Source organism: Hyaena hyaena, unplaced genomic scaffold, assembly GCF_003009895.1.
Source record: "Hyaena hyaena isolate Hyena2069 unplaced genomic scaffold, ASM300989v1 scaffold_20, whole genome shotgun sequence".
NCBI classification, from domain to species: Eukaryota; Metazoa; Chordata; class Mammalia; order Carnivora; family Hyaenidae; genus Hyaena; species Hyaena hyaena.
In genome coordinates, this window is record NW_024080652.1 from 515,201 (window position 1) to 540,467 (window position 25,267).

Below are 25,267 nucleotides of genomic sequence, written 5' to 3' on the forward strand. Positions count from 1 at the left end.
AAAAATAAATACTATTAAAAATTTTTAAAAAAGAAAGAAAGAAACGTTCAAGGTGAAAGATGGTCAGTCATGTTTACTTCTACTTTTACCAGTGCTATTGTTCTTAGTTTCCTGAAGGCCCTGCCTTCTTGTTATAGTTTTCTTCTTGGACAGCCCCCTTTAATCATTCACCAAGAGCAAGTCGGCTAGCTATTAATTCTGTCCATCTGCCTCTGTCTGAGAATATTTTTATTCCTCCTCCACTCCTGAAGATAGTCCTGCTGGAAACTGCTCTTTCAACCCTTGAACAACGTGCCGCTTCCTCCTGGCCTGTGATGTGGGATAAGACACCTGCTGTCCTTCCTGCTGCTGTTCTGCTTCAGGCCACACATTGTTTCTATGCGGGACATTTCTTCTCCTGTCTTTGGTTTTCAGAAGTTTAACTATGATCTGTTGGGTGTGGGTTTTTAGAAGTTTTATCATACTTAGGGCTCGCTCAGCTTCTTTAAAATGTGGCTTTATGTCTTTCACCATTTGGGGAGTTTTCAGCCATTATTTCTTTAAATACCTCTTCCTCACGTTCTTCCTCCTCTAGTTCTGGGCCCCTGGTGACACAAATCACTGTCCTACAAGACACTCAGCTCCACTCCCCCTTTTGCCTGGTGCCCATGATTTGTCACTTGGATTGAGTGAACACTCTGCTCTACCTTCATGTCTCCTGACTCGATCCCATGGTCTCCCTTCTGCCACTGTGTCCTTACAGGGACATGGTGATCAGCGCAGCCAGTGGTGGGCACAGTACTATTTAGGTCATCCTGGTTTTCAGTTCAATGATTTTCATTTATTCCTTTTATAATTTCTATTTCTTTGCTGAGATGTTTTTTTCCAATGTGTTTCAAAAGACTTCCTAAATATGTTTTTTACAAGCCATTTTTACAATTGTTTTGAACTCCTTGTCAGATAATTCCAACACCTGATTCATCTTGGCATTTGTATCAGTTAGTTATTGGTTAATTATTCCTTCCAACAGTGGTTTTCCGGCTCCAGACAGGACAAGCGATTGGGAGCATATCCTGAGCATTTTGCTTACTGATGTCGCTGACACTCAGGGTGCTATGAGGAAGTTGCCCTGCTTCGATCTAGCGTGTACATTCCGGCCTACTTTTGGGGCCTGTGGTGCCAGTTTCGTTTCAAAGCCCTGGCTGTGCCCTCTGGGTCTGCTTTGTTCCGCTGGCGCCACCGTGGCCATTGGAGGTGTGGCGCAGCACCTGCTGTCCTGGGCCTCCCTGTGTCACCAGGGAGATATGGCAGGAGGACCCCAGGCAGCACCGACTCTGCCCACACAGGAGCCTGCCCATCAGCAGTGCAGGAGCTGGTGGGTCCATGCGGCTCTGACGCTGGTGCCACAGCATAGTGTGGGGTGGGGGTGTGGCTGCCCCACTATAGGCCTCCGCCGGGCCTCCCCTTTCCCAGTCCTGTGCCCAGAAAGTGGTGGTGCTCCCTGCAACCTTCCCACCTGTGCTGTGACTTTGTTAAACGAACATTTGTTAGGCAGAACGTGAGGGAAAGTGGAATAGAGGAGCTTATGACTCGCAGGTCCTGGGGGCACACCGCACAGCACGTGGGGAGGTCACGGTAGGGCGCAGGTGGAGAAAGTGACTGCGGATGGAGTGCTTTGAGGGTTCTGGACTAAGGCCGATCGGTCCATTCGAGCCAAAAGAAACTTTGGTCAGCTTTGTGGGGGCTCCCCAAATGTCAGGGGAACGTGCTTGGCACAAAGGTTGTGGGGGGGGTCACACCAGCAACTTTCACTTACTGTGATTCTGCAGGAATTCTAGGACACATGCATGTGGGAGGGGCTGATGCTGGTCCAGAGCCCCTGCAGGCTGCCTGGCTACACTCCACGAGCATGGAGGCAGCACCATTATGGACTAGTTTAGTCAAACTCGACAGTCTGCAGGCAGTTCTGGGTTGGGCTGCAGGCCTCTCTGGCACCTATTCTGAGAACCTGTAAGACAGAACAGGAAACCAAGGGAACCCACTGCGCGGCCACCACCCGGGGCCGAGGACCCTGGCCCGTCCTTCCGCATCACTGTTGAATCACTGGTAAGGTGCTCTGCAGGAAGGAACAAGGGACAGTGAGTCTGCCCCACCTTCTCTGGAGCAGGAGGCCGCCACGCCCTAAGTCAAATGCTTGGTGTTTCCTATCAGGCAAATCCCATCACCTTCCAACTGGCCTCAAGTGCTTCCCTCCCCCTTTTCCCCACAGCAGCCAAAGCTCAGAAAGGTGCAAGCCTGACTGTGCCGACTCTCCCACCCCTGAGAACCTTCCTCATGTCCCCATCAATCTAAGACAAAGGCCCTGGTGGCCTTTCCTGCTCTCCCTGGGCCCCTGGGCTGCAGCCACAAGGAGCTTCCCTACAGCCTCAGGTCCCTCCCTGTTGGGCTCCCTTGGCAGACTGAGTGCCTCCCACTACAGTCTGGAGGCCAGAAGTCGGGACTGGTTCCTCCCGAGGCTGCAGGGCCGCTCCGTTCCAGGACGCTGTCCCTAAGCTGCTGGGGCCGCTCCATCCTGGGCTGCTGTCCCTGGCCTGCACACGTGTTGTTCTCCGTGTGTGCTGTGTCCACCTCCAAAGTCAGCCCTTCATTGGCTCAGTCGTATCGGACCCAGGCCCCCATGACCTATTTCTACCCTGATGACCCGTGTAAGGGCCCTATCGCTAAATCAGGTCACGTTCTGAAGTCCTGGATACTAGGACTCCGATATACGAATCGGGGTACACAGTGCAATCCACAGGACCCCCACCCCGGGGCCTCTGCCTCTGCTATCCCCTCCCGCTACGACTCTCCCGCCAGCGCCTTCGCGGAGTCCCTCTCACTGACCCTGCCCAGTCACCGGTGCTGTCACTTCACAGGCAGGCCTTACCGGTCCACATCAACTCCCTTCGTCATTCATTCCCCCAGACCAGTTTCGCCTCCCGTCGCTACGCTGAGAACTGTGGGCGCAGGGACCCGCGAGCGGTGTTTCCGGCTTGCCCCGCCGTGTCTTGTCCGCACCCGTAGCTGCCAATAAAGTTGCATTCTCAGCCAACCGGAAGGGGAACCGTAATCCGCGCCGCCGCCGTCGTGAAAGCGCCGGTCTCCCCTAGCGACGGGCAACGCGGGCAAGATGGCAGCACTGGTGGCGGCGGAGGCCGCGGCGCCTCCGGGCCCGACCGAGGCCTCCGAGACGGCCGAGGCGGCGGAGCTGAGCCGCGCCCTGAGCCGCCTGCTGCCCGGGCTGGAGGCCGACAGCAAGCTAAGCCGGCGGCGCGCGCTCGAGGCGCTGCAGCGCGCAATCGAGGCGGCGTGGCCCAAGGAGCCCGCCGCCGACCCCGCCGCTGCGGCCGCAGCTTTCCAGGGCCCGTGGGCGCGCCTGCTGCTGCCGCGCCTGCTGCGCTGCCTTGCCGACCCGGCCGAGGGCTGCCGCGCGCTGGCGGCGCACCTCCTGGGCCTGGGCCTGCGGCGCGCCGCGCGGCCCCGCGACGCCCTGCCGCGCCTGCTGCCGGCGCTCGCCGCGCGCCTGGCCGGCCCCGAGTCTGAGCGCGGGCGGCCGCCCGAGGCCTGCGAGGAGCTGCGCCTGGCGCTCGTGCAACTGCTCAGCCTGGCGGTGCACCTGGGCGGCGCCGCGCTCGCGCCCCACCTGGACGACGCCGTGCGCGTGCTGCGCTGCACGCTGCTCGACCCCTTTGCCGCCGTGCGCCGCGAGAGCAGCGAGTGCGCCGCCAGCCTGGCGCGCGCCACGCCAGGTGCTCGTCTCGCGCGGGGGTCGGGATGGGGGCGCGGGGAGGCGAGGTCGCTGCCTTCGCTCATCGCCGTCGGGTGGTTCTCAAGATGCAGAGTCGTGGAGGCCGCCGCTGAAATTGCCCCCTGGGTCTGCGATGCGGCGCCTTACCGGCGTGCCTAACCTGGCGCTGGCGGGAGCGCGTCCGAGAATCACCGCTGCGGTCTTCCCCTTCCCCACTTCCAGTCTATCTTTCTTCCCTCTTTGGATTGGAGCGCTGGCCTCCTAAAATGAGAGAGGCCGCTTCTGTCCCGTTTTCCTTGAATTCATTCTGTATTATTTTAAGAACTTTGATCAGGACATTTCCTTTTCCTAAGTAGTCGTTTCTGCAGGATCTTGCCCCACTTAACCTCTGCTTACAGTCTCAGACTGGGATGTGGAATGGTAGGAGGCCTCTACTTAGTCCTGTTGGGAAGGTTTCCTGTAGGAGGGAGCGTTTAGGTTGAAGATCTGTGGTCTGGAGGAAACCAGCTTTGAGGAATAAACAACTTGGTAGATCTAAGGAGGATAAAGAAGGTCACGGTGGCTGGAGGGAAAAAGGCTATGGGGACTACTGCAGCTTTGAATTTTACTATTAAATGCAGTAGGGAGCGAGTGGAGGGTGTGGAGAAGGGGCATGAGTGGCTTAGGTTCTGATTTTTATATTTTAAAAATTTTTTTAATGTTTTAAAATTTTTTTAATGTTCTTTATTTATTTCTGAGAAAGAGAAAGAGAGACAGCGTGAGCAGGAGAGGGTCAGAGAGAGAGGGAGACACAGAATCTGAAGCAGGCTCCAGACTCTGAGCTGGCTGTCAGCACAGAGCCTGATGCAGGGCTCGAACCCACAAACTGTGAGATCATGACCTGAGCCGAAGTCCGACGCTTAACCGACTGAATCACCCAGGCGCCCCAGGTTCTGATTTTTAAAAGATCACTCTGGTGCTCAGAGAATTGATCACCAAGGTGGCAAGAGGGAATGAGGAGGTCCGTTGGGCCAATGGTTAATCCATACTTAGATGAGAGTTTGCTTGGACTTGAGGGGGTGGGCAGTCTGCTAACAGACATGGAAGAAAATGGATGGATGGGTGTGGGACATGGAGCTGATAGGGTTTCCTGTTGAATGCGGTGAGGGATGAGGGAGAAGGAGGTTTGAATGGACAGGAGACCAAGGAAGAATGAATGAGCCTTTCTTTTAGCCTTTCCCATTAGGGACCGTCAAGATTTCCATTGTGAGTCACAAGTTTGGGTTCAAATAGTGCAGAATTCTAGGAGAGCTGGGTTTGAGGCTTGGGCTGGAAACAGCCATTGGGAATGACAAGCTTCTAACACATTTCTCATCGGCCCCCAATCACATCACTGCATGGTCTGCCATCAGCCAAGGCAACTGCTTCTGCCTCGCAGCCTGGGCACATTCCCACACTGGATTGTACTTTCCAGCAGCATGGCACCATGGCTGCCTGCATCCTAGGTGCCCACTGATTTCCAAGTGAAGGACTGTTCCTTGTGCTTGAAGCCCATCCTGTAGAGGAGGGGGGGTGTGGACGTCCCTTGTCCACACCCCCCCTCCTCTACCCACTCCCCCTGGAGGAGCATCTCCTCTACCCACATCACACTGGGCAGTGCTCCATCAATATCCCTCCTTGACTCAAGGCCCTCGAGGTGAAAGAACTCGACCGTCTTGTGGTTGAGTCTCCAGCAGCAGCAGAACTGAAGTCAGAACTCCAAAACCGGGGGCCAGCCTGGCTATTGGAGACATTCTGGGTCTGACTTTGTGTGAGGCCCTTACAAGTAGGATGTGGAGTGGCTTTACCCCAGGTGGTGTTGGCCCTGCCCCCTGCATAGCACCAGCCATCTGGCTTCGAGGCACAGCCAGTGTGGGGATGTGGACACTGTTCACCAGGCTCTGTTTGTCTCTGGTCGGCATCCCTTTCGGGCACCTAGTGCCACTGCCGTCAGCTTCAGACCCTCCTTACAGCTCCTGCCTTCAGTCGAGAGGGAGTCAAGCCCCCAGCCTGTTCCTTTCGTGCTGTCTGGTTGCACCTGTCCTGTGCCTGTCTTGCCCATGTCCTGTGCCAGGGGTACAAACCTGTGCTCGGCAGGCCTGCCGCAGGGACCTGGGAGGGGAGAGGATGCTCCGGGGCGCAGGGGCCTGTCCTCCCGTGATCCCGTGGGGGTAACCGGTTTCCTCCCCCATCTCACAGATCATTTCCACATGCAGTCGGAGTCCTTGATCGGCCCCCTGATGCAGAGCGCCTCCCACCAGCACTGGAAGGTGCGGGTGGCTGTCATTGAGGCCACTGGCGTTGTGATCCAATTTGGCAGCGCCAAGTCGGTGGACGACGTCCTCCCTCACTTGGCTCAGAGGCTCTTCGACGACGTCCCCCAGGTAACGAGTCCCCCTGGGTGGTCCCCCCCTCTCCGCCGGAACCACGCTATTTGTAACTTTCTCCTTTTTCTTCCGTAAAACTCTTAGTACCGTTGCTCTAGACATCTTGACATCATTTGCTGTCACCGGATGACATCTTTGAGAAAATGTTGTCTGTCACCCTCATTCATGCCTCTGAGAAAATGGGGAGAGTTGAATTGTGTTAACATGTTAGTTGTTCTCCCTTTGGGGGAGCGTGGAAGAGGAGGACTTCCTCCTCAGAAAACAGTCGAACTGTGCGGACCTCCCGGTTTCAGAAGCATCTCTGATACGTGCATCCATCAAGGCAGTCTTACTGGACAAGCCCCAGTGGTTGGTGAACCAGACCTGTAAGCAGGAGGGTGGGTCACAGCCTGTGTGTTGAGGTCATCATTCTGTTGGGCCTTGGGACCCACTGATTGACAGACAGACGGAGCCCAGCATGCTGGCTATTTCATTGGCAAAAGTCAGCTTGGAGGCTGTCACGGGTGTGAGGCCACGGTTTGCGTATAGAATCTCACAACCCCCCAACAACACGAGCAGAGTGAAGGCCGAGGCGGGCAGTCCCCTCGCAGAGGGAGAACACGGCCAAGGGGTCCTCCTGGGGAGGGAGGGGCAACGGTTGCTGGCAGAAGTCCCCGGAGTGGTCCGAAAGTGCCCCACCTGTGGCTGTCAGGACATGAGGTGGCTCGAGGCAGCCGAGGACTGAGAAGGTGGTGCCTCTGTGGCCTCTGCTGTCCTCATAGGGTGTAGGGGGACCTCTGCTGTCCTGATGGGGGTGGTGGGGAGGCCTCTGCTGTCCTGGTGGGGGATGGGGGGCCCCCTGCTGTCTTGAGGGGGCCGGGGCATTAGCTGCTGGCCTCAAGCGCTCATGTGCCAGCCACTCTCCTGAAGTCCACACAGCGTTGCCCTTAACCCTTTGCACCAGCTGCTCACACTCCCCCTGCGGTTTGGAATTGGTGTCCCATGGGCGAGGTGGCCCAGCCGGAGCTGGCCTCTGGGCCCAGGTGCGCTGACCCAGACACTGTTGTCTGGCACACCAGCCAGCCGCCCAGCCACAGGCACACTTCAGTTTCCTTCCAAATTGCTTTGTTTTGTCCTATTTTTTAAAGCAGCTTTATTGAGCTACAACTCACATACCATGTAATTCACTCATTTAAGTGTTCAGTGTTTTTGATACATTATTTTTGTTTTAATTTTTTTAACTTTTTTTAATTTTTTGAAAGAGAGAGAGACAAAGGGTAGGCGGGGGAGGGGCAGAGAGAGAGGAAGACACAGAATCTGAAGCAGCTCTAGGCTCTGAGCTGTCAGCACAGAGCCTGATGCAGGGCTCGAACCCACAAAACTGACCTGACCTGAGCCGAAGTCAGATGCTTAACCAACTGGAGTCACCCAGGTGCCCCTGATACGTTATTTTTAAAGTATTTGGTAAAATACGTAATGTAAACTTTGCCATTTCTACCACTTCCACTCCCTCCACGTGCTCCCAGCACTTTTCTGGTGTGTGTGTGTCGGTAGCCAACCTACTGTATGTCGGGCAGCGTCTGGGTGTGGTTGTGACTCAGGTTTCCCTGATGGTGAGTGACATTGAGCGTATTTCACGTGCTTATTGCTGGATTGTCTACCTGCAGTGCGTGGATGTTGAACTCAGGGCCAGTTCAACACGTGCTCACGGGGAGGGTCCAGATTCCTGTTCCTGTTCCAGTTGTGTAGAAGGCTGAGAGCTTCTTACACTCCCTGTGGATGTCCTGAGGAGGCAGAGGGTCTGGGGGGAGCAGCCCTGGCTCCTCGTGGGGATTGGACGTGCCTCTTGGCAGGATGAGGGCGTCCCTCAGGGCTCTAGGGCCAGGACAGAAGCCCCCACTCAGTTGCACACCTGTGACGTCCCACACCGGTGTCCCCTCGTGGCACATACCACACCAGGGTGACCACAGAGTTCCTCACACTGAGCTGATAGGGAGGTCATGGGCTCCCCTCTATACATCTGCATGGGGTCTTGGCCCTCATGGTCCTGGGCTCTGGGTGTTCTCTGCAGCTTCAGGTGGTGGGCCTCCTGCAGAGTGTGGTCCCGGGACGGTGCCAGGATCTCACCCTGCTCTGTGTGGAGGGTCAGATCCTCGCTGCTCTGTAACTTGTAGAAATGCCCCACAGTTGGGGCGCCTGGGTGGCTTAGTCGGTTAAGCGTCCGACTTTCGCTTAGGTCATGATCTTGCGGTTAGTGGGTTCGAGCCCCGCGTCAGGCTCTGTGCTGACTGCCAGCTCAGAGCCTGGAGCCTGTTTCAGAGTCTGTATCTCCCTCTCTTTCTGACCCTCCCCTGCTCACGCTGTCTCTCTCTCTCTCTCTCTCTCTCCTAGAAATAAATAAAAATATTTTTATTTTTTTTTATTTTTTTATTTTTAAATATTTTTATTTATTTCTAGGAGAGAGAGAGAGAGAGAGAGAGACAGCGTGAGCAGGGGAGGGTCAGAAAGAGAGGGAGATACAGACTCTGAAACAGGCTCCAGGCTCTGAGCTGGCAGTCAGCACAGAGCCTGACGCGGGGCTCGAACCCACTAACCGCAAGATCATGACCTAAGCGAAAGTCGGACGCTTAACCGACTAAGCCACCCAGGCGCCCCAATAAAAATATTTAAAAAGAAAAAAAAAAGAAATGCCCCACAGCTGCCGTCCTGCTGCCTGTGTTCTAGGTCACTGCACTGCGCGGCAAGTGGCTTCCTGGGAGGAACTTACTGGAAGCGCTTTGCCTGAATTGACCCATCTGGTCTGTGTGGGGGTCCTGTGCCGAGGAGACCATGAGGACCCCCGTCTCCCAGGTGGGGGAGCGGGGCACAGAGAGGCACGGGGCTCTCCCTGGGGGCATGGGGACCAGAACATGGGCCATAGCTCCCGGAATTCTCCCTCTGGAGGTTTGTCACCTCAGGTCTCCAGGATGTGTCTGAGGACGTGGAAAGGGGGTGTGGCAGGGCTAAGGTGGCTTCCTCAGAGTCCAGAAAGGCCCAGCCCCCCACCCCTGCACGCACCATCTGAGAGGCGAGGTGCCGGCCGCAGTCATCTGTCTACTGGGCGGTCACAGTCACCTGCGACCTCGGTTGCCCCCGGGGTCACCCTTATCTTCAGGAGCCCCTGCGAGTTACAGGTGATGACGTTTCAGCCGGAAGCTAGGCTGTGTGTGCTCACCCGACCCTGGTGCTAAAGCACCCAGGATGTGTGACCGGCGTGGGTGTCCGCCAGCACCCTGCGGGGCGTAGAGATGAGCAGGTCCTGCCGCGGCCCTCGCGGAGACCTCACTGGTGCCAAGGAGTGATGGGTGTGGGGACAGAGGGGTGCGCGGGGAGGGGAGGGTGCGCCGCCACCAGTCTAAGGGATTGGGTGTTAGGAACTACAGGCCCCTGAGGGTGGAGTCCTGCCTCAGGGCCCTTGAACAGGTGTCAGAGTCTCGGGCTCAGCTCAGTGAGAGCATCCTAACAGGGGCCTGCTGCTCTGTTAGCAGGTCATTTCACGGCAGGGGTGAGATCGGGGCTTGTGCGCAGGGGAGACGGGGTATACACAGTGCTGGCTGTGGTGACCTTCCTGCCTCCTGCCCCCTGATGTCAAACTAAAGGAAAACTAACAACAGATACAGTAGCTGTTCAGGTCCAACGCATACTTAGTAAATACTATGCTGAGTCTTTTCATGATTAAGAAATATAAATGTTACAGATTCAGTTGAAGACCTTTCTGCTAATTTTTCTTCAGCTGAATTTGAATGCTGTATATTTGAAACAAAATTTGGTGTGTTATTAAAACACATTTTTTTGTTTGTTTCTGAGAGACAGAAACAGACAGCATGAGCAGGGGAGGGGCAGAGAGAGCGGGAGACACAGAATCTGAAGCAGGCTTCAGGCTCTGAACTGTCAGCACAGAGCCCGACATGAACTGTGAGATCATGACCTGAGTCGAAGTCGGACATTGAACCGACTGAGCCACCAAGGTGCCCCTGTTAAAACACTTTTGAGGGGCCCCTGGGTGGCTCAGTCAGTTAAGCATCCGACTCTTGATCTCAGCTCAGGTCTTGGCCTCAGGGTTTTGAGTTTGAGCCCTGTGTTGGGCTCTATGCTGGGTGTGGAGCCTACTTTAAAAATTTTCTTTAAATAAGATAATGAAACATTATTGGGTTGATACTATTAGAAACATTTTTTTTTTTTGAGAGAGAGAGATAGAGACAGCATGAGCAGGGGAGGGTCAGAGAGAGAGGGAGACAGAATCTGAAGCAGGCTCCAGGCTCTGAGCTGTCAGCACAGGGCCTGACGTGGGGCTTGAACCCAAGAACCGTGAGATCATGACCTGAGCTGAAGTCGGACGCTTAACCGACTGGGCCATCTAGGCGCCCCAGAAACATTTTTTATTGTAAAGACGGGGCTTAACTTAAAACGATGTAAGATGCTTAAGATTCAAGGCATTTGGTGCCTGTGTGCCGTGCTGTGCCACGGAGCTACTTTGCGTGAGATGGTTATTTTCACTCGGGCACTGGGCGGAAGGGCCCCAGCCCCCAGAGGCCGAGTGCGAGGTGCTCGCACCCCCGGGAAAGGCGGCCTCCTCCTGCAGGCTTTGCCCAAGCTGCTGAGTCCAGTGTGGTGAGGAGTGCGGGTCTGCCGGCCCGTGGGCCTTACCAGCACCTGCTGAGAGCAGGGGCAGAAATAAACAGGCTCCTTATGAGAACCAGGCGTTTCCCTCAGTCCCTGAGATGTTCCAGGACATTAAAGGAGAGCAGGACATTCGCTTTCATGTTCACGATACACGACTCTCCCCCTTGGCTGGCGGCGCTGGTCCGACAGGTCGCGGCCCAGGCGGTTCCCTGGCCCAGCACCCCGGGTAGGCAGCCCTGACTCGGAGAGGAGGACTCTGTTCATTCTGCTTTGTTTTCTTTAGTTGAAAGATTTCCTGCTTAGTCAACTGTCAGTGCTGTTTTCCTGCTGAGACAAAGGGGTCATTTGACTGGTGATGACGGGGTGGGCCAGTTTCTGGCGACAGCAGCTTGAGGCGCGGGGTGGGGCAGGGGAGGGGGGGAGGTCAGCCCTCGGGCTCCCCCAGCTCACGAGGGGAGACGCCTGAAGTCTCCACCCAGCAATGTGCCTGCATCTTGGGGATGCCGCAGTGACTGTCGGGAGGGCGCAGCTGGATGGGCTCCCGAGATCCCCACCGCTCCCTGACCCCCAGTGGCTGGGATCACCTTTGCTGCGGGGGCCAGCCCTCTGGAGTCCCGTTGTCCGGAGTGCCTGCCGTCCCTGCAGAGGCCCCGCTTGCTCCCTGTGCTCGGGCACCGGGCTGGGGGGAAGGTGGGCCCTCGTCAGACAGACTCTGGGGCACCACCAGCCTGTGGTGGTGGCTGAGCTTTGAGGGTCCTGCCTGCTGCGTGTACTGTTGCAGTCAGAGGGACCCTCATTCAGCCCTGGTTCCTCAGCAGTTCCTCAGGGTCTCACGGAAAGATGGCTTTGTGCTCCTTCTGTCCTATGCGGCACCAGCGGCACAAGGCTGCTGTGGGTGTCCGTTTCTAGGTACTCAGACCTCTAGTCAGGCACATTTTCAAGTTCTTGGGAGAATATCTCAGATTTTCCGGGGTCCTTCTCTGCAGTTTTGATTGTTAATAATTTTACCCTGTTGCAACTTTTTATTTTAAAATATTTGTTTTTTTTATGTTTTATTTATTTCTGAGCAAGAGAAAGAGCATGAGCAGGGGACGGTCAGAGAGAGAGGAAGACACAGAATCTGAAACAGGCTCCAGGCTCTGAGCTAGCTGTCAGCACAGAGCCTGACACAGGGCTCGAACCCACAAACCGTGAGATTGTGACCTGAGCCGAAGTCGGACGCTTAACCGACTGAGCCACCCAGGCGCCCCCATATTTTAAAATAGTTTAATACGAGAAATTCAAACAGTAACACAGGACCCAGGCCTCACCCCCACCCCCGCCCCCCGCAGGCTTGTTTGCCTCCCCCTTCCTCCATCTGCCCTGTTCGTACCCACACAGCATGAAGGCGAGTGAGCCTGGTGCCTCCAGTGTGTCCAGCACCATGCCAGGTGCTTTCCTTCCTGGCCAAAAGCCAGCGTCCGGTTGTCCCATTCTGCAGAAAGGGCACGGGACACCCCAGTCCACATGCCTAAACGTGAGCTGCCCACACCTGTCCCCTGACCTGTGAGCGGCCGGGGCATTAGTGCTACAGGCACACCCCCAGGAGACGCTTCCCCTGAAGTCCCTGCCAGTGCAGCCCCACTCAGCAACAGACACACACGTGGTCGGCCGCCGGCCCGGGGTGGGACAGCCCTCAATGTGGTGCTGCTGCGCTCTCGGGCTCCCCAGGATGGGGCAGAGGCTGGGCTTCAGCCCGTGCTGCTCCCCCCTCATGATGACAGGCTGTTGAGTTCCCGCCCTGGCTCTGCTCTCAGGGAGCTGGGCCTCAGGCACCTGTATCTTCCCTGTGGTGGGAAAAGGAGGCAGAGGCCTGCAGGTCACCTTCACAGACGGCCAGAACTGAGGTCCTCTGCTGGCTTCCTCAGGAGTCCCTGGGGCTCCGGGACCCGGGGCCTTGGTGGCGTGGCCTCTGCAGGCTGAAGTTCCTGGTGGTTCGCCCACAGCCCTTTAAACGCCTGCAATAAGACGGTGCCTGGCCCAGGAGGCTCCCACACCAAAGGCCTTGCAGGCGCATCGCCCCAAGGCAGCCCTGTGGGTCCCCCTGCGGCCTGCAGAGGACCAGGCCATAGCCCTGGGGGCAGCCCTGGCATTTCCTCTGCAAGCCCGCGGTGTGGACTGCAGAGCTGCTCTGGGACCCCAGGCTGGCATCGGGCCAGGAGGGCCCAGCTCAGGCTCGCTGTGGGGTCCGTGGGGGGGGTTCCCTCTGTGTGTCCTGTGCCCGGCTGAAGGCCCACTTCCTTGGCGCACAGGTGCGGCAGGCGGTGACCCGCGTGGTGGGGGGCTGGCTGCTGGAGCTGCGGGACCGCTACTCCTTCCTGCACAAGCTCATCCCACTGCTGCTTAGCAGCCTGGAGGACGAAATGCCTGAGATCGCGTAAGTGCGGCACCCACGCTGCTGGCCCTGCGGCCCGGTGCAGGTTCCCTGTTTCCCGGACGTCCCAGCCCCGCCGAGGTTGTCGCTTGCAGCAACCGTGGTGTCTCCACCGCGGAGCCCTCCCGGAGCCACCTGTCCCCTGTGTCCTGTCTGCCGGGGGTTGTGAGCCCCACAGGACGTGTCTGCGGCTGTTCAGTCGTCAGATTGTCCCCGTACACCCGAGACGGGTTCCCAGGTGTGCCCAGAGCACTGTGCCGGAGCCATCAGAGCCAAACGGAATTTCCGGCACTCCGGGGCAGACGTGGCTCCACCGCCTGACCGAGTGTTGTGCTGCAGGCTTGTGGCCACCAGCCTCTGGGAGAAGGCGGGCCTGCAGTGGCAGAGGGAGAACGAGGACGACCTCAAAGACAAGCTTGACTTCGCCTCCCCCCCTCCAGCCCACCACCCCTCGCCAGGTGAGTGCAGCCCGCCTCGGTGGGCGAGGAGTTCTGGGGGGAGGGGCACCCACACTGCGTGGTGCAGACCCGGCCCAGGACGCCTCCCTGGGGCTGTCCCCTCTGAGCCTGCTCTGCTGTGGCTGTGTGAAGTCATGGGCGCAGCTGCAGGCAGGGCAGGAATCTGGCAGCCGCACCCAGAATGCAGTTGCAGAGGAGCCGGGGCGCGGGGCGCACTCAGAGTGTCACTCTCAGCGGGTGTTCACCGGGAGCCCCGCGAGCCGTCCCTCCTCTCCGCCCAGCGGACTCTCCAGGGGATGCAGCTTCTCCCGCCGGGCGTCTCCTTCACACAAAACACTGGCGAAGGCCACGCTGGGAAAGATGCCACGGTCGGATGACAGTGGCCACATGGAGCCTGTGGCCTGGCCGCCTCTGCCACCTGGTGTGAAGGCAGCGTGGGCATGAGCACTTGCACGTTGCGCCTGACGTGACAGGAGGCTCCCCCACCCCATGCAGCCCAGTGACCCCTCCCGTTGTGTGTAGCCTCGCCTCCAGCACCGCACAGCCACCACACGCGGAAACCACGTGGGTTTCAGCAAAGGTACAAACTTCAGCTGCTAGTGGGTTTTTCTGACTTAGTAAAGTTTGACAGCGCAGCATCTTTTTAAAAATGTAGACCTTCGACACAAAGGTTGCTGTGATTTTATTTTTAAATGTGCCCTCATCACCTGGGAAGGAAGCAGAGCTCCGAAGGGGGCTCCTCCCCCACCAATGTTTGGAAGCAGCATCTCCCCAAGTGGCCCTGTGGACCCGGCAAACCACAGGGCCCTCCCTGCTGGCTTCTCTCCAGGGCTGGGAACCAGTGAGTGGCCTTGGATGCAAAGTCTGGATCGCCTCCCTCCCCATCCTGGGCAAAACCTGAGGTTCTCGGTCTAGAGCTCGGTCACATGGGTCTCTGACTACATGAGGTTGGTGGGTCACCCCCAGGTACCCGTGCACACGAGGGGCTGCAGGGCTTCTGGGTTTGGGTGATTTTGAATAAGGCCGATGTAAGCACCTGCATCTCAGGGTCTCTGCGTGAACTATGCTCTCACTCTCTCGGTTAAGCCTCCGGAATGGGCACTGCCATTCTCTCTCTGACTCTTTCTGTGTCTATGCCTGTCTTCTCTGTGTCTCTTTGTGTATCTCTATCTCTCAGCCTCTCTGTCTCTCTCTGTGTCTCTGTCCCTGTTTCTGTCTCTTAGCTGCACATATGCGTCCCACCTGCAGGGGGCAGGGTCCATGTCCGCACACGCGGTGGCGTTGGGCCTGCTGTTCTGCCGTCCTCAGAGGCGCGTCGTGGCTCTAACCTGCTGTGTGCTGGTCCACGTGTCTTCTGGGTCAAGTGTCCAGGTCTGTTTCCAGGGTGGTGGGGTCGTTTGTTGTCCTCTCCTGGAGTCATGAGGGTCCCTCACATGTGGGTGCAGCCCTGTGTCGAGTCTGTTGGAGTCCCGGCCTGCCTGCAGCCAGTGGCCCTGGCGGGGCTCTGCCTGCACTCAGACTTGCGGAAGGAAACCCTCCTGCTCACGGGCTCTCGCCGCCCCTAACACCGCGCTTCTGTGTGCAGACAGACAGACGGATGGATTTAATGAGGAGTACGGCTCACTGCTGAAGGGCCCATGTCCTGTCACCACACGGGTTGCCATTAGCTTGACAAACACGTGTCCTGTTGCAACACAGAAACAAAGTACCGTGTTCAGAACCTGGCTACGTGTGGGGAAGATCGGAAGGGCGTCATTTACTGTCGCTGAGTCGGTCACTCACTGAACCAGGCGCTCTCCTTGGGCAGAAGTGCAAGTTCGTGCCTGCCGAGGATGTGCCCACCCGCCGCACCCTCAGCCTACCAGCAGAGGGACTGAGCAGTGGCAGAGGGTTCCAGAGTCCCTCCTGCCGCAGTGTCCCCTGTGAACACTTTGTCCTTGGTGCTGCCTGCATGAAGAGGAAGTCATCTCCTTGTGACAGTGACAGGCTTGCAAGACCTTTTGGCGCAGGAGAGAACAGAGTTGGGTTTTCCCCTGATTTACACCTGGAGTTCCACTTGAATCGATGCCATTGTAACGTGGGCGCTTCCGGGTGGTGCCTTTTGGGCTTTTCATGTTCCTTCCAGAGCTCGGATCTGCTCTTCTTGCCTGTTTTGTCCAGGTGTTTGTACAGGTGGCAGTTGTCAGGAAAGTTCCACCGTGCAGAGGAGAGATGGGCGGGGCGGAGGGCGGGTGTGCGCCATGTGCAACCAAGCGATGGTCTGTGGCACACAGCAGAGCCCCTTGGAGCCTTGTGTGCTGGGGAGAGGGGACCCCGTCTGGCCCTACGGGATGTGGGTGGGATCCCAGTGCTCAGAGGGTTGGGAGAACCTGCTTTTCCCCTTATCAAAGGTGAGGTGCTCAGGCCGAGTGGCTGGTCCACAGGCAGTGGGTCAGGACCGGCACCCACCTGAGCCAGGTTCAGGTGTAGGATACGTGCGTGTCCTTGGGTGACCCTCCCGCTGACCCCTGCCCCCTGCCGTTCTTCTGGAGGGTCAGTCTCTGGTCGATTCTGAGATGTCCATGGGAACATCATGTGGAAGCCCGAGTGCCCCACTCACTGCCCATTTGTGGTGCCTTAGAAACTCACAAGCCATTCAGGGCAGGCTTGCTGGCAGACTTAGACACACGCATTAAAAAACCGCTGACCTGTTTTTCTGCCTACAGTTAAATTACACTTTGTGTAATTGTGCAGGAACAAAGCCAATTTAATGTTCCGCCTGCTCCTGTCCAGCTTAGTCAGGCTTCTGTACTGATCTCTCCTTGAGTTAAAACTCCGGCATGGTGGGGGCGCTTTGCCCATTCACACACCACATTCCCCATCCCCCCCAGGATGGGTCTCGTCTGCTGCATCTGCACCAGGAGCATCACCCACAGGCCTGGCAACCCCGGCACCCGCCCAGACCAGTGATAAAGCCCCAGTTCAGCTGGTCGGAAAGTGACCTCGGGATGAATCAAGGGCACCTACTGGGGAAGACACAGCACCCATGCTTTGCGCAAAGATTTGAACTTGGACCCTCAGACCCAAGAGGTCACTGCCCCCAGATCCAGTGCACATGGACTTGTCCCCCAGCTGGCTTTGACCCCCCTTCGCAACCCACCTTTGCAGTGTCCCCTCCTGAATGACACAAGGCTGTTGCCTTACTCCTGACCCATACCTTTGGTTTCTGGCGAGGTGAGGCCATTCTCTGTCGCCATCATTTAATTTTGTTTCAATTATGAAGACAAGTTGGCTTTATGGGTATTTGCATCCTGTCTGCTGGCCGTAGGGCTGAGCAAGCCTCCTGAGGGCGGCTGGCTCTGAGGAGCTGAGCCACACGCCTGCCGGCCTCCGTGAGCTGCCTCTGCGTGCCCAGTGCCTGCGGACTTTTCCAAGGCAAGATTAGGAGATAGCGGCCCAGTCTAGTCTGGACTCCGGACATAAGTTAATCATCACTCAGGCCCCGGGCGCTTCCTCAGATTCAATACAAACAGCAACACTGACCTGGGTTGTTTCCTAAAGCAGCGGTAATTGCAACGTGGGGAAAGAGAGCCCTCACACGTCGCTGCTACAAAGGCAAAATGGTGCAGCCACTTTGGAAGACAGTTTGGGAGCCTCTTAAAGTGTTAAACATGCAGTTACCACGTGACCCAGCTCTTCCCGACATGCACGGCCTCTGTGATGACGTGACCCCACTGTCCCCACCCAGATAAACGCGAGACAAGAATGTACGTGCACACTCAAAGCATCCTTTATAACAGCCCCAAAGTGGGGACACCCAGGGCCCACCAGCTGGTGCCCACATCAGCAGGTCATGTCTGCTGCCACCATGGAGCAGCACTCAGCCACGAAGAGGAATGTTTTGGCGTGTGCCCTGAGACGAATGAATCTCAGAAACATGTTTAGTGAAAAGGCTTGTTCACGTGAGGTCTGTAGAAGAGATGGACGGGAAGCAGGGAAAGCGGACTTGTGGTTCCTTGGGGCAGGTGAGGGGTTGGCGGGCCCATCACGGGGCCCTGGGGGGCTGAGAGTGCCACTGCGAGGGGAGGGGGCCCCTTCACACACACGTTCCAAATGGCTTCTGTGGCAGGTAGATCACACGTCAGTAGAGCTGTTTTTAAGACCGCCACAAGGCTGTGTCAGGGCTAGGAGACTGTTGGTGGGGTCAATGAGCCTGTACTAGGGGCTCCCACCCCACAGGGAAGAAGACGGTGACTCAGTGGCCCCTTGCCCTGCTCGGGGCTCGGTCTTACATGATGGGCATTTGGAGCCATGGCATCTCTGCCAATTCAGGATGGCTGCTGTGGGTGCTCATGGAGGCACAGGATGGGGCCCTGAGGCCCTGGGGCTGGCGAACATGAAGACCTGCCATGACTGGAGCGTGTCCTGGAGCACCAGGAGCAGCGGGCAGAGGCACGCGCTGTGGTTTCTGGACGCAGGGCTAGCAGGTGTACCCCATGTCCCTGGCCGTCTCTCCAGCCACTTAGCTCTTTGTTCTCTCCAATTACTGGGTTGGCTGTTTGGTTTTGCTTTGCCTTTTTAGGAAAGAAGGATTTTTTCTCAGTAGTGCTGAGTTCACACCCTGCCTGTGGCAGATACATCCATGGAGGTAGAGGCGTGCAGGTCGACCAAGGTGGATGCCACGGGCTTCCCGCATTACAGCGCGGCCGCTGAGCCAATGATTCCCGTTTTAGGATTTGTCCAAGTTATCAGAAACGTGCAGACTTTGGTACAAAGGTGTCATCAAAGTGACACCTATGACATTGAGGGTTGGGCCCACAGACCATAATGCTTTGCTCTGTCAGCTGGCCCCAGACCATAATGCTTTGCTCTGTCAGCTGCTTCAAACCACAGCCTGGATTCTCGAGTCTTCTGCTGTGATGGGCTGTCCTCTGCCGTCCGGGACAGCAGCCGCCAGCCGTGTGTGGCCGCTGAGCACTTGAAATGTACTTAGCAGAAGGAGACACTGGGCTGTGATTTATTTAAGCTTGACAAACTTCCAGTGGCCGCCTGCAGTTAGCAGCCTCCTGCCTGGAAAGCACAATTCTAGAGTCTAGACAGGGTTCGGCCAGCTCTTTCCTTGACACACCATTCGGTCAGGATATCAGGCTTTGGAGGCCACGTGTGTCCAGCTGTCCACTTGCGGTGGCGACACCACGACATTCTGAGCAGGCGTGCCCCCCACTGTCCCCTGTGTGACAGCAGGTACGTTGTCAGGAAGAGCAGCGTTTCTTGTTTGTTTCTGGCAGAATTACAGCAGGCTGGCTTTGGCAGCCAACAAAGAGTCGCCTAGAACTGATTTCCTAATATGGCATCAGAACAGAAGAGACAGGGGGCCTGGAGGTGGGCCCCGGGTTGCAAACTGCTGCTTTTACTAAAACCAACCAATGCTGACCTGCCTCCATTTCCTTTCTGTCCCAACAGTTTTGAATTTTCATGACGTTTTTTATTCGAATTCCAGTTAGGGACCATGCAGCATGATGTTACTTTCAGGTGTGTGGGGTAGTGGTTCACATTGGACACACCACCCGGTTCCTGTCATTGGTGCCCTCCTTCGTCCCCATCCCCCAGCCCCGCCCCCCGGTGACCAGCTGTGTGTCCTCTAGCTTGAGAATCTGTTTCTTGGTTCGCCTCCCCCCCACCTCTCTTTCTCTCTCTGCCTTTGCTTATTTATCTTTTGTTTCGTTTCCTTAAATTCCATATGTGAGTGAAATCATATGCTATTTGTCTTTTTCTGACTGACTCACTTTGTTTAGCATTACGCTCCCCAGATCCATCCATGTGGTTGCAAATGGCAAGATCTCATTCTTTTTTATGGCTGAATAATGTTCCATTGTATATACACCACCTCTTCTTTATACATTCATCAGTTGATGGACACTGGGGCTGCTCCTAGAACTTGGCTATTGTTGATAGTACTGCTATAAACATGGGGGTGCGTGTGCCCCTTGGGATTAGTGGTTTTGGTTTTGGTTTTGTTTTGTTTTGTTTTTGGTAAATACCCAATAGTGCAATTACTGGATCGTAGGGTAGTTCTATTTTTCATTTTTGAGGAACCTCCATGCTGTTCTCCAGAGTGGCTGCCCCAGTTTACATTCCCACCAGCAGTGGAAGAGGGTTCCCTTTCTTTACACTCTCGCCAACACTGGCTGTTTCTTCTGTTGTTTATTCTAGCCACTCTGTGAGGCTAAAATACAAGTTTTGACTTGTATTTCCCTGCTGATCTGTGATGATGAGCATTTTTTCATGTGTCTGTTGGCCATCTGGATGTCATCTTTGGAGAAATGTCTTCATTTCTTCTGCCCTTTTTTAAATTGGATTATTTGTTTTTCAGGGGTTGAGTTGTTTAAGATTTTAATATATTTTGGGTATTAACCCTTTATCAAATATGTCATTTGCAAATGCTTCTCCCATTCCATAGGCTGCCTTTTAGTTTGGTGACTGGTTCGTTCACTATTTAGAAGCTTTTTATTTTGATACAGTCCCAGTAGTTTACTTTTCCTTTTATTTCCAAGGACTCAGGAGACATATCTAGAGAACAGTTGCTCTGTACGGCCAGTGTCAGAGACGTTACTGTGTTCTCTTGTAGGATTGTTATGGTTTCAGGTCTCACGTGGGTCTTTAACCCATTTTGAGTGTATTTTTGTGTGTATGTTAGCAAGTGCTCCAGTCTCCCAACACCATTTGTTGAAGAGGCTCTCATTTCACATTGGATATTTTTTTCTGCTTTGTCGAAGATTAATTGGCCATATAATTATGGGTTCATTTCTGGGTTCTGTCTTCTGTTCTGCTGATCCGTGGGTCTGTTTTGGTGCCCGTCCCATTCTGTTTTGATCACTGTAGCTTTGTAATATAGCTTGAGGTCCAGAATTGTGATGCCTCCAGCTTGTTTTGGTTTCTCAAGATGCCGTTGGCTATTTGGGGTCCTTTGTGGTTCCATACACTTTTTAGGATTGTTTGTTCTAGCTCTGCGAAGAATGCTATTGGTATTTTAATAGGATTGCGTTAACTGCAGATTGCCTGGGCTCCTGGCTGGCTCGGTCAGTGGAGTATGCAACTCATGACCTTGGGGGCTGTGAGTTCAGCCCCATGTTGGGTGTAGAGATTACTTAAAAAATAAATCTTAAATCTGTAGATTGCTTTGGGTGGTATGGACATTTCAGCAATATTCTTCCAATCCATGAGCATGGAATGTCTTTGCATTTCTTTGTATCCTCTTCAGTTTCTTTCATTAATGTTTTATAGTCTTCAGATACAAGTCTTTTACCTCCTTGGTTAGGTTTATTCCTAGGTGCCCTTGTATTTTTGATTCAATTGTAAACGGGATTGTTTTCTTAGTTTCTCTTTCTGTTGTTTCATTATTGGCGTATAGGAACACAATACATTTCTGTACATTGATTTTTGCGTCCTGCGACTTTACTGAATTCACAGATAAGTTCCAGCAGTCCTTTTAGTGCAGTCTTTCAGGTTTCCCGTATATAGTGTCATGTCATCTGCAAATAGTGACAACTTTACTTCTCTCTGTGGCTAGGACTTCCTGTACCGTGTTGAACAGCAGTGGGGAGAGTGGACATCCTTGTCTTGTTCCTGACCTTCATGGAAAGCTCTCGGTTTTTCCCCATTGAGTATGATGTTCCCTGGGTTTTTCATAAACGGCCTTTATTATGTTGAGGTTTTTCCTTCATCCCTACTTTGTTGAGGGTTTTTATCACGAGTGGATGTTGTACTTGGTCAAATGTTTTTCTGCATCTGTTGAAATGATCATATGGTTCTTCTCTGTTGTTTTATTAATGGGATGTATCATGTGGATGGATTTGTGAGGACTGAAACACCCTTGCAACCCAAATCCTCCTCAATCGTGGTGAGTGAGTTTTTAATGTACTGTTAGATTTGGTCATCAGCTGGCCTGCAGTTCTCCTTTTTTGTGGTTTTGGGATCAGGGCGATGCTGCCCTCACAGAAGGAATTTGGAAGTTTTCCTTCCTCATCTACTTTTGGAATAGTTTGAGAACAGAGTTTAAAAATTTTAAGATCAAACTTTTAATCCAAGTCTTTGAAACCTTTTTTGTAGAAATTGACAAAGTTACCCTAAAATCACATGGCAATGCAGAGGACCTAGGGCAACCAGAACTTTGACCACGAAGAGCAAAGTTGAAAGGCTAACACTTCCTTTTCCAGACAACCCGCAGAGTGAGGGTGCAGGACCCCAGACAGCGTAGAGCCAACCGACAGGTGTATACCTGACAGGCAGATGGGGGACAGAGGTCACGTGGCCACAAGTAGACACCCACCAATGTGGATGTCTGATCTTTGACAGATTCGGTGACACTGTGGCAGAGAAGGGATGGTCTTTCAACATTGGTGCTGGAAGAACTGGATTTGCACATAATTGGGCATGAATTTGGATCCATTCCTCATATGATACAAAAATTAACCTGAATTGCATTCTGGACCTAAATTAGCACTTGATCCCGTAAACCCCTGTGAGCGTGGGTTGGGTGTTCTCTCGTGTGTGCTTGGGAGCACCATGTGCAGAATCGCGAGCCGATGAACTGGGCTTCACCAGAACGTAGTTGTTGACAGAGCAAAGCAACAGCTACAGATGGAAAATATTTGCAAATTATAGATTGCAAGGCTGTGTTCAGAATGCAGAAACAATGCTCAGAACTCAATAATAAGAAGAGTTCAATTTTTTCGTGGGCAGATTTTTAAAAAAAATTTTTTTAATGTTTTTATTTCTGAGAGAGAGAGAGAGACAGCGTGAGCAGGGAAGGGTCAGAGAGAGAGGAAGATACAAAGTCTGAAACAGGCTCCACTCTCTGAGCTAGCTGTCAGCCAGTACCCAACATGGGGCTCGAACCCACGAACCGTGAGATCATGACCTGAGCCGAAGTCGGACACTTAACCAACTGAGCCACCCAGGCGCCCTTGTGGGCAGATTTTTTTAGAGTGCCTCACCACGGAAGTTCCACATCCTTAGGAAACAACGGGAAACCACAGCAGGCGACACGTACCCTCTAAGTGGCTGTCGTTGAGGACTGGCCCCCCTCACGCTCAGGCAGCGGGGATGCAGACCGACGCAGCCACTTTGGAAAGTGCAAGGCAGCTGCTTCAGTGGAGTGTCGCCTCCCTGGGGAGCGGCCGCCTCGTCCGCACAGCCTTGGCCTTGGTCACAGTCAGCCCAGGAAACAGCCCTAGGTCCCGGCTGGTGACCGACAGGCAGAGGGATGAAGCCACGCGGATGGCTGCAGGGTGAACTGCACAGTCCCCCTTAGAGACAGCCCATGTGCAGTGACAGGAAGCAGAGCGGGGAGCCCTGGGGGGTGCAGGAAGCTTTGGGGCGATGGGTACCCGCATCCTGATCGCAGCCCTGGTCCAGAAGTGTATCCACGTGTCGGAACACATCAGGTTAGGCACATGGTACATTTTGTTGTCACTTACACCTCGGTTGCCGTACAAAACTTTTAAGCTAAATGAGGACACTATGGCTTCATCTCTGTCTTCAGAGTCAGTTTGCGTTTTTAAGATTTCAAGCTGAGGGGCACCTGGGTGGCTCAGTCGGTTAAGCGTCCGACTTTGGCTCAGGTCATGATCTCCTGGTTTGTGGTTCAAGCCCTGCGTTGGGCTCTGTGCTGACAGCTCAGAGCCTGAAGCCTGCTTCAGATTCTGTGTCTGCCTTTCCCCTGCTCACACTGTCTCTTTCTGTCTCACTCTCAAAAATAAATAAAGATTTTTTTTTTAATCTTAAAAAAAAAAAACAAAACCGGCAGGTGCGCCCCAAGTAAGGAACGCGTGAGGAATAACCTTCCATAGGAATCGTGAGATGTTTTTTGAGAGTTTCCCAGCTTTTGATTTTCTCCTCCAGAGAATCGCCCGGGGCTGGGCTGTCGGGAGCTCGTTTTCAGAAACCTCTCCAAGATCCTTCCCGCCATCTGTCACGACATCACCGACTGGGTGGCGGGGACCCGGGTGAAGGCCGCACAGCTGCTGGCGGTGCTGCTGCTCCACGCCGAAGAGCACATCACACAGCACCTGGAGGTCATCCTGCGCACCCTGCAGCGAGGCTGTGCCGACGACGACCGGGCTGTGGTCAGCAGTGTGAGTTGCCTCTTCCCGGTCGTGGTCACGGAGCTGTAGGTCTGGGTTGTAGCATCCGCCTGTGTCAGGTCGTGGGTCTGTGGGTTTGACGCGAGCCACCGCAGAGCTGCCACTACGGCTAAGGTAACGTTCCCATCGTCGGAGATTCCCTGGGGTCTTGGCAGCCGCTCCCCCCATTGCAGCCCCTGCACAACCCATGTCTGTTTTCTGTGCCCGTGGAGGGGGCCGTGTATGAGTCACTCCTTGGGAGGATCGAGCCTGCCGTTCCTCATGGCTGCTCTCCCAGCGCATGCGGGCCACGGCTCTGGACGCATCGATCCCACCAGCAAGCCGGCCACACCGCTGACAGTCTTGTCCCTGAGGGTCTAGCTAGCGTAGCAGGGCCCTCCCTGGCTCTGACGGCCGTCATGCCCACGGACTCTGCAGCCAGGCAGGGTTGTGGCCTAGTGTGTGGAGAGAAGCAGCTGAGCCTCAGTTAGGTTTCCTCCCTCGTCCTGGTTGCCCCACGTTGCTGAGTGACAGCCTGCGTGGACCTCACTCTGGATACACGTGGGCCTGCGACAGAGGCCTGGCACTCTGGCACTTGTCCCTGTATTGTACCACCTGGAGTGTTGCAAGGATGGGGTCCTGCTGGGCCTGTCCTTTATTTTTTTTTTTTAAATGTTTTTATTTATTTCTAGGAGATAGAGAGACAGTGTGAGCAGGGGAAGGCCAGAGAGAGAGGGAGTCACAGACTGAAGCAGGCTCCAGGCTCTGAGCTGGCAGTCAGCACAGAGCCCGACGCGGGGCTCGAACCCACGAACCGCGAGATCATGACCTAAGCGAAAGTCGGACGCTTAACCGACTAAGCCACCCAGGCGCCCCTGGGCCTGTCCTTTAGAGCCTAGCTTTTCTCACTCCCCGATGCCCAAGGGCCTGCCGTCCTGACTGCCAAGGGGCGCCCCTGGCATGGCGGTGCCAGCGTGTGGCTCTTTGTAGCAAGCCTGGGTCACTGGCAGCAGCCCCGGGATGTGATGTGCAGTGGGCCGTGGGCACTTCCTGTGGCACACAGGCTGGTCACAGATCCTCCCACTGCCTCTGCTGAGGGCAGGGGGAGGCCAGCGGGGAGCTGCGGGGCAGCCCCCAACGTCTCTCCTCCTTGTGCAGTGCACCCGATCTGCTGAGCTGGTCGGCGTGTTCGTCAGCCCGGAGGTGTTTCTGAAGCTGACCCTGCCTGCGCTGAAGAAGTCGCCGTCCCCCTCCGGCCTCCTGGTCTTTGCGTCCATCGTCAGAGGGTGCCCTCGGGAGGCCCTCCGGCCGCACCTGAATATAATCGCCACAGAGCTGGCCCGGCCCCACATCTGTCAAGGCTCTGAAAACGTAAGTTGTGGGAAGGGAGGCGGGTGGAGCACATTGTGTGGGTGTTGGCGCCCCCTGCCGGCGCTGTCAACGCACCACCGCAGGGGGTTATAGTAGATCAGGTTCGGGGA

General features: G+C 55.2%; 1 protein-coding gene across 1 annotated transcript in view; it reads left to right on the forward strand.

Annotated features, from left to right (window-relative positions):
• Nucleotides 1-3,014: 3,014 nt before the first annotated feature.
• DNAAF5 (dynein axonemal assembly factor 5) overlaps nucleotides 3,015-25,267 on the forward strand; it is a 41,950-nt gene continuing 19,697 nt past the window's right edge. Inside the window, exons 1-6 of the mRNA XM_039226097.1 lie at nucleotides 3,015-3,767; nucleotides 5,984-6,168; nucleotides 13,104-13,228; nucleotides 13,565-13,683; nucleotides 23,566-23,798; nucleotides 24,945-25,157. Of these exons, the coding sequence (XP_039082028.1) occupies nucleotides 3,149-3,767; nucleotides 5,984-6,168; nucleotides 13,104-13,228; nucleotides 13,565-13,683; nucleotides 23,566-23,798; nucleotides 24,945-25,157 (1,494 nt within the window). The 5' untranslated portion in view covers nucleotides 3,015-3,148. The remainder of the gene's footprint in view (nucleotides 3,768-5,983; nucleotides 6,169-13,103; nucleotides 13,229-13,564; nucleotides 13,684-23,565; nucleotides 23,799-24,944; nucleotides 25,158-25,267) is intronic.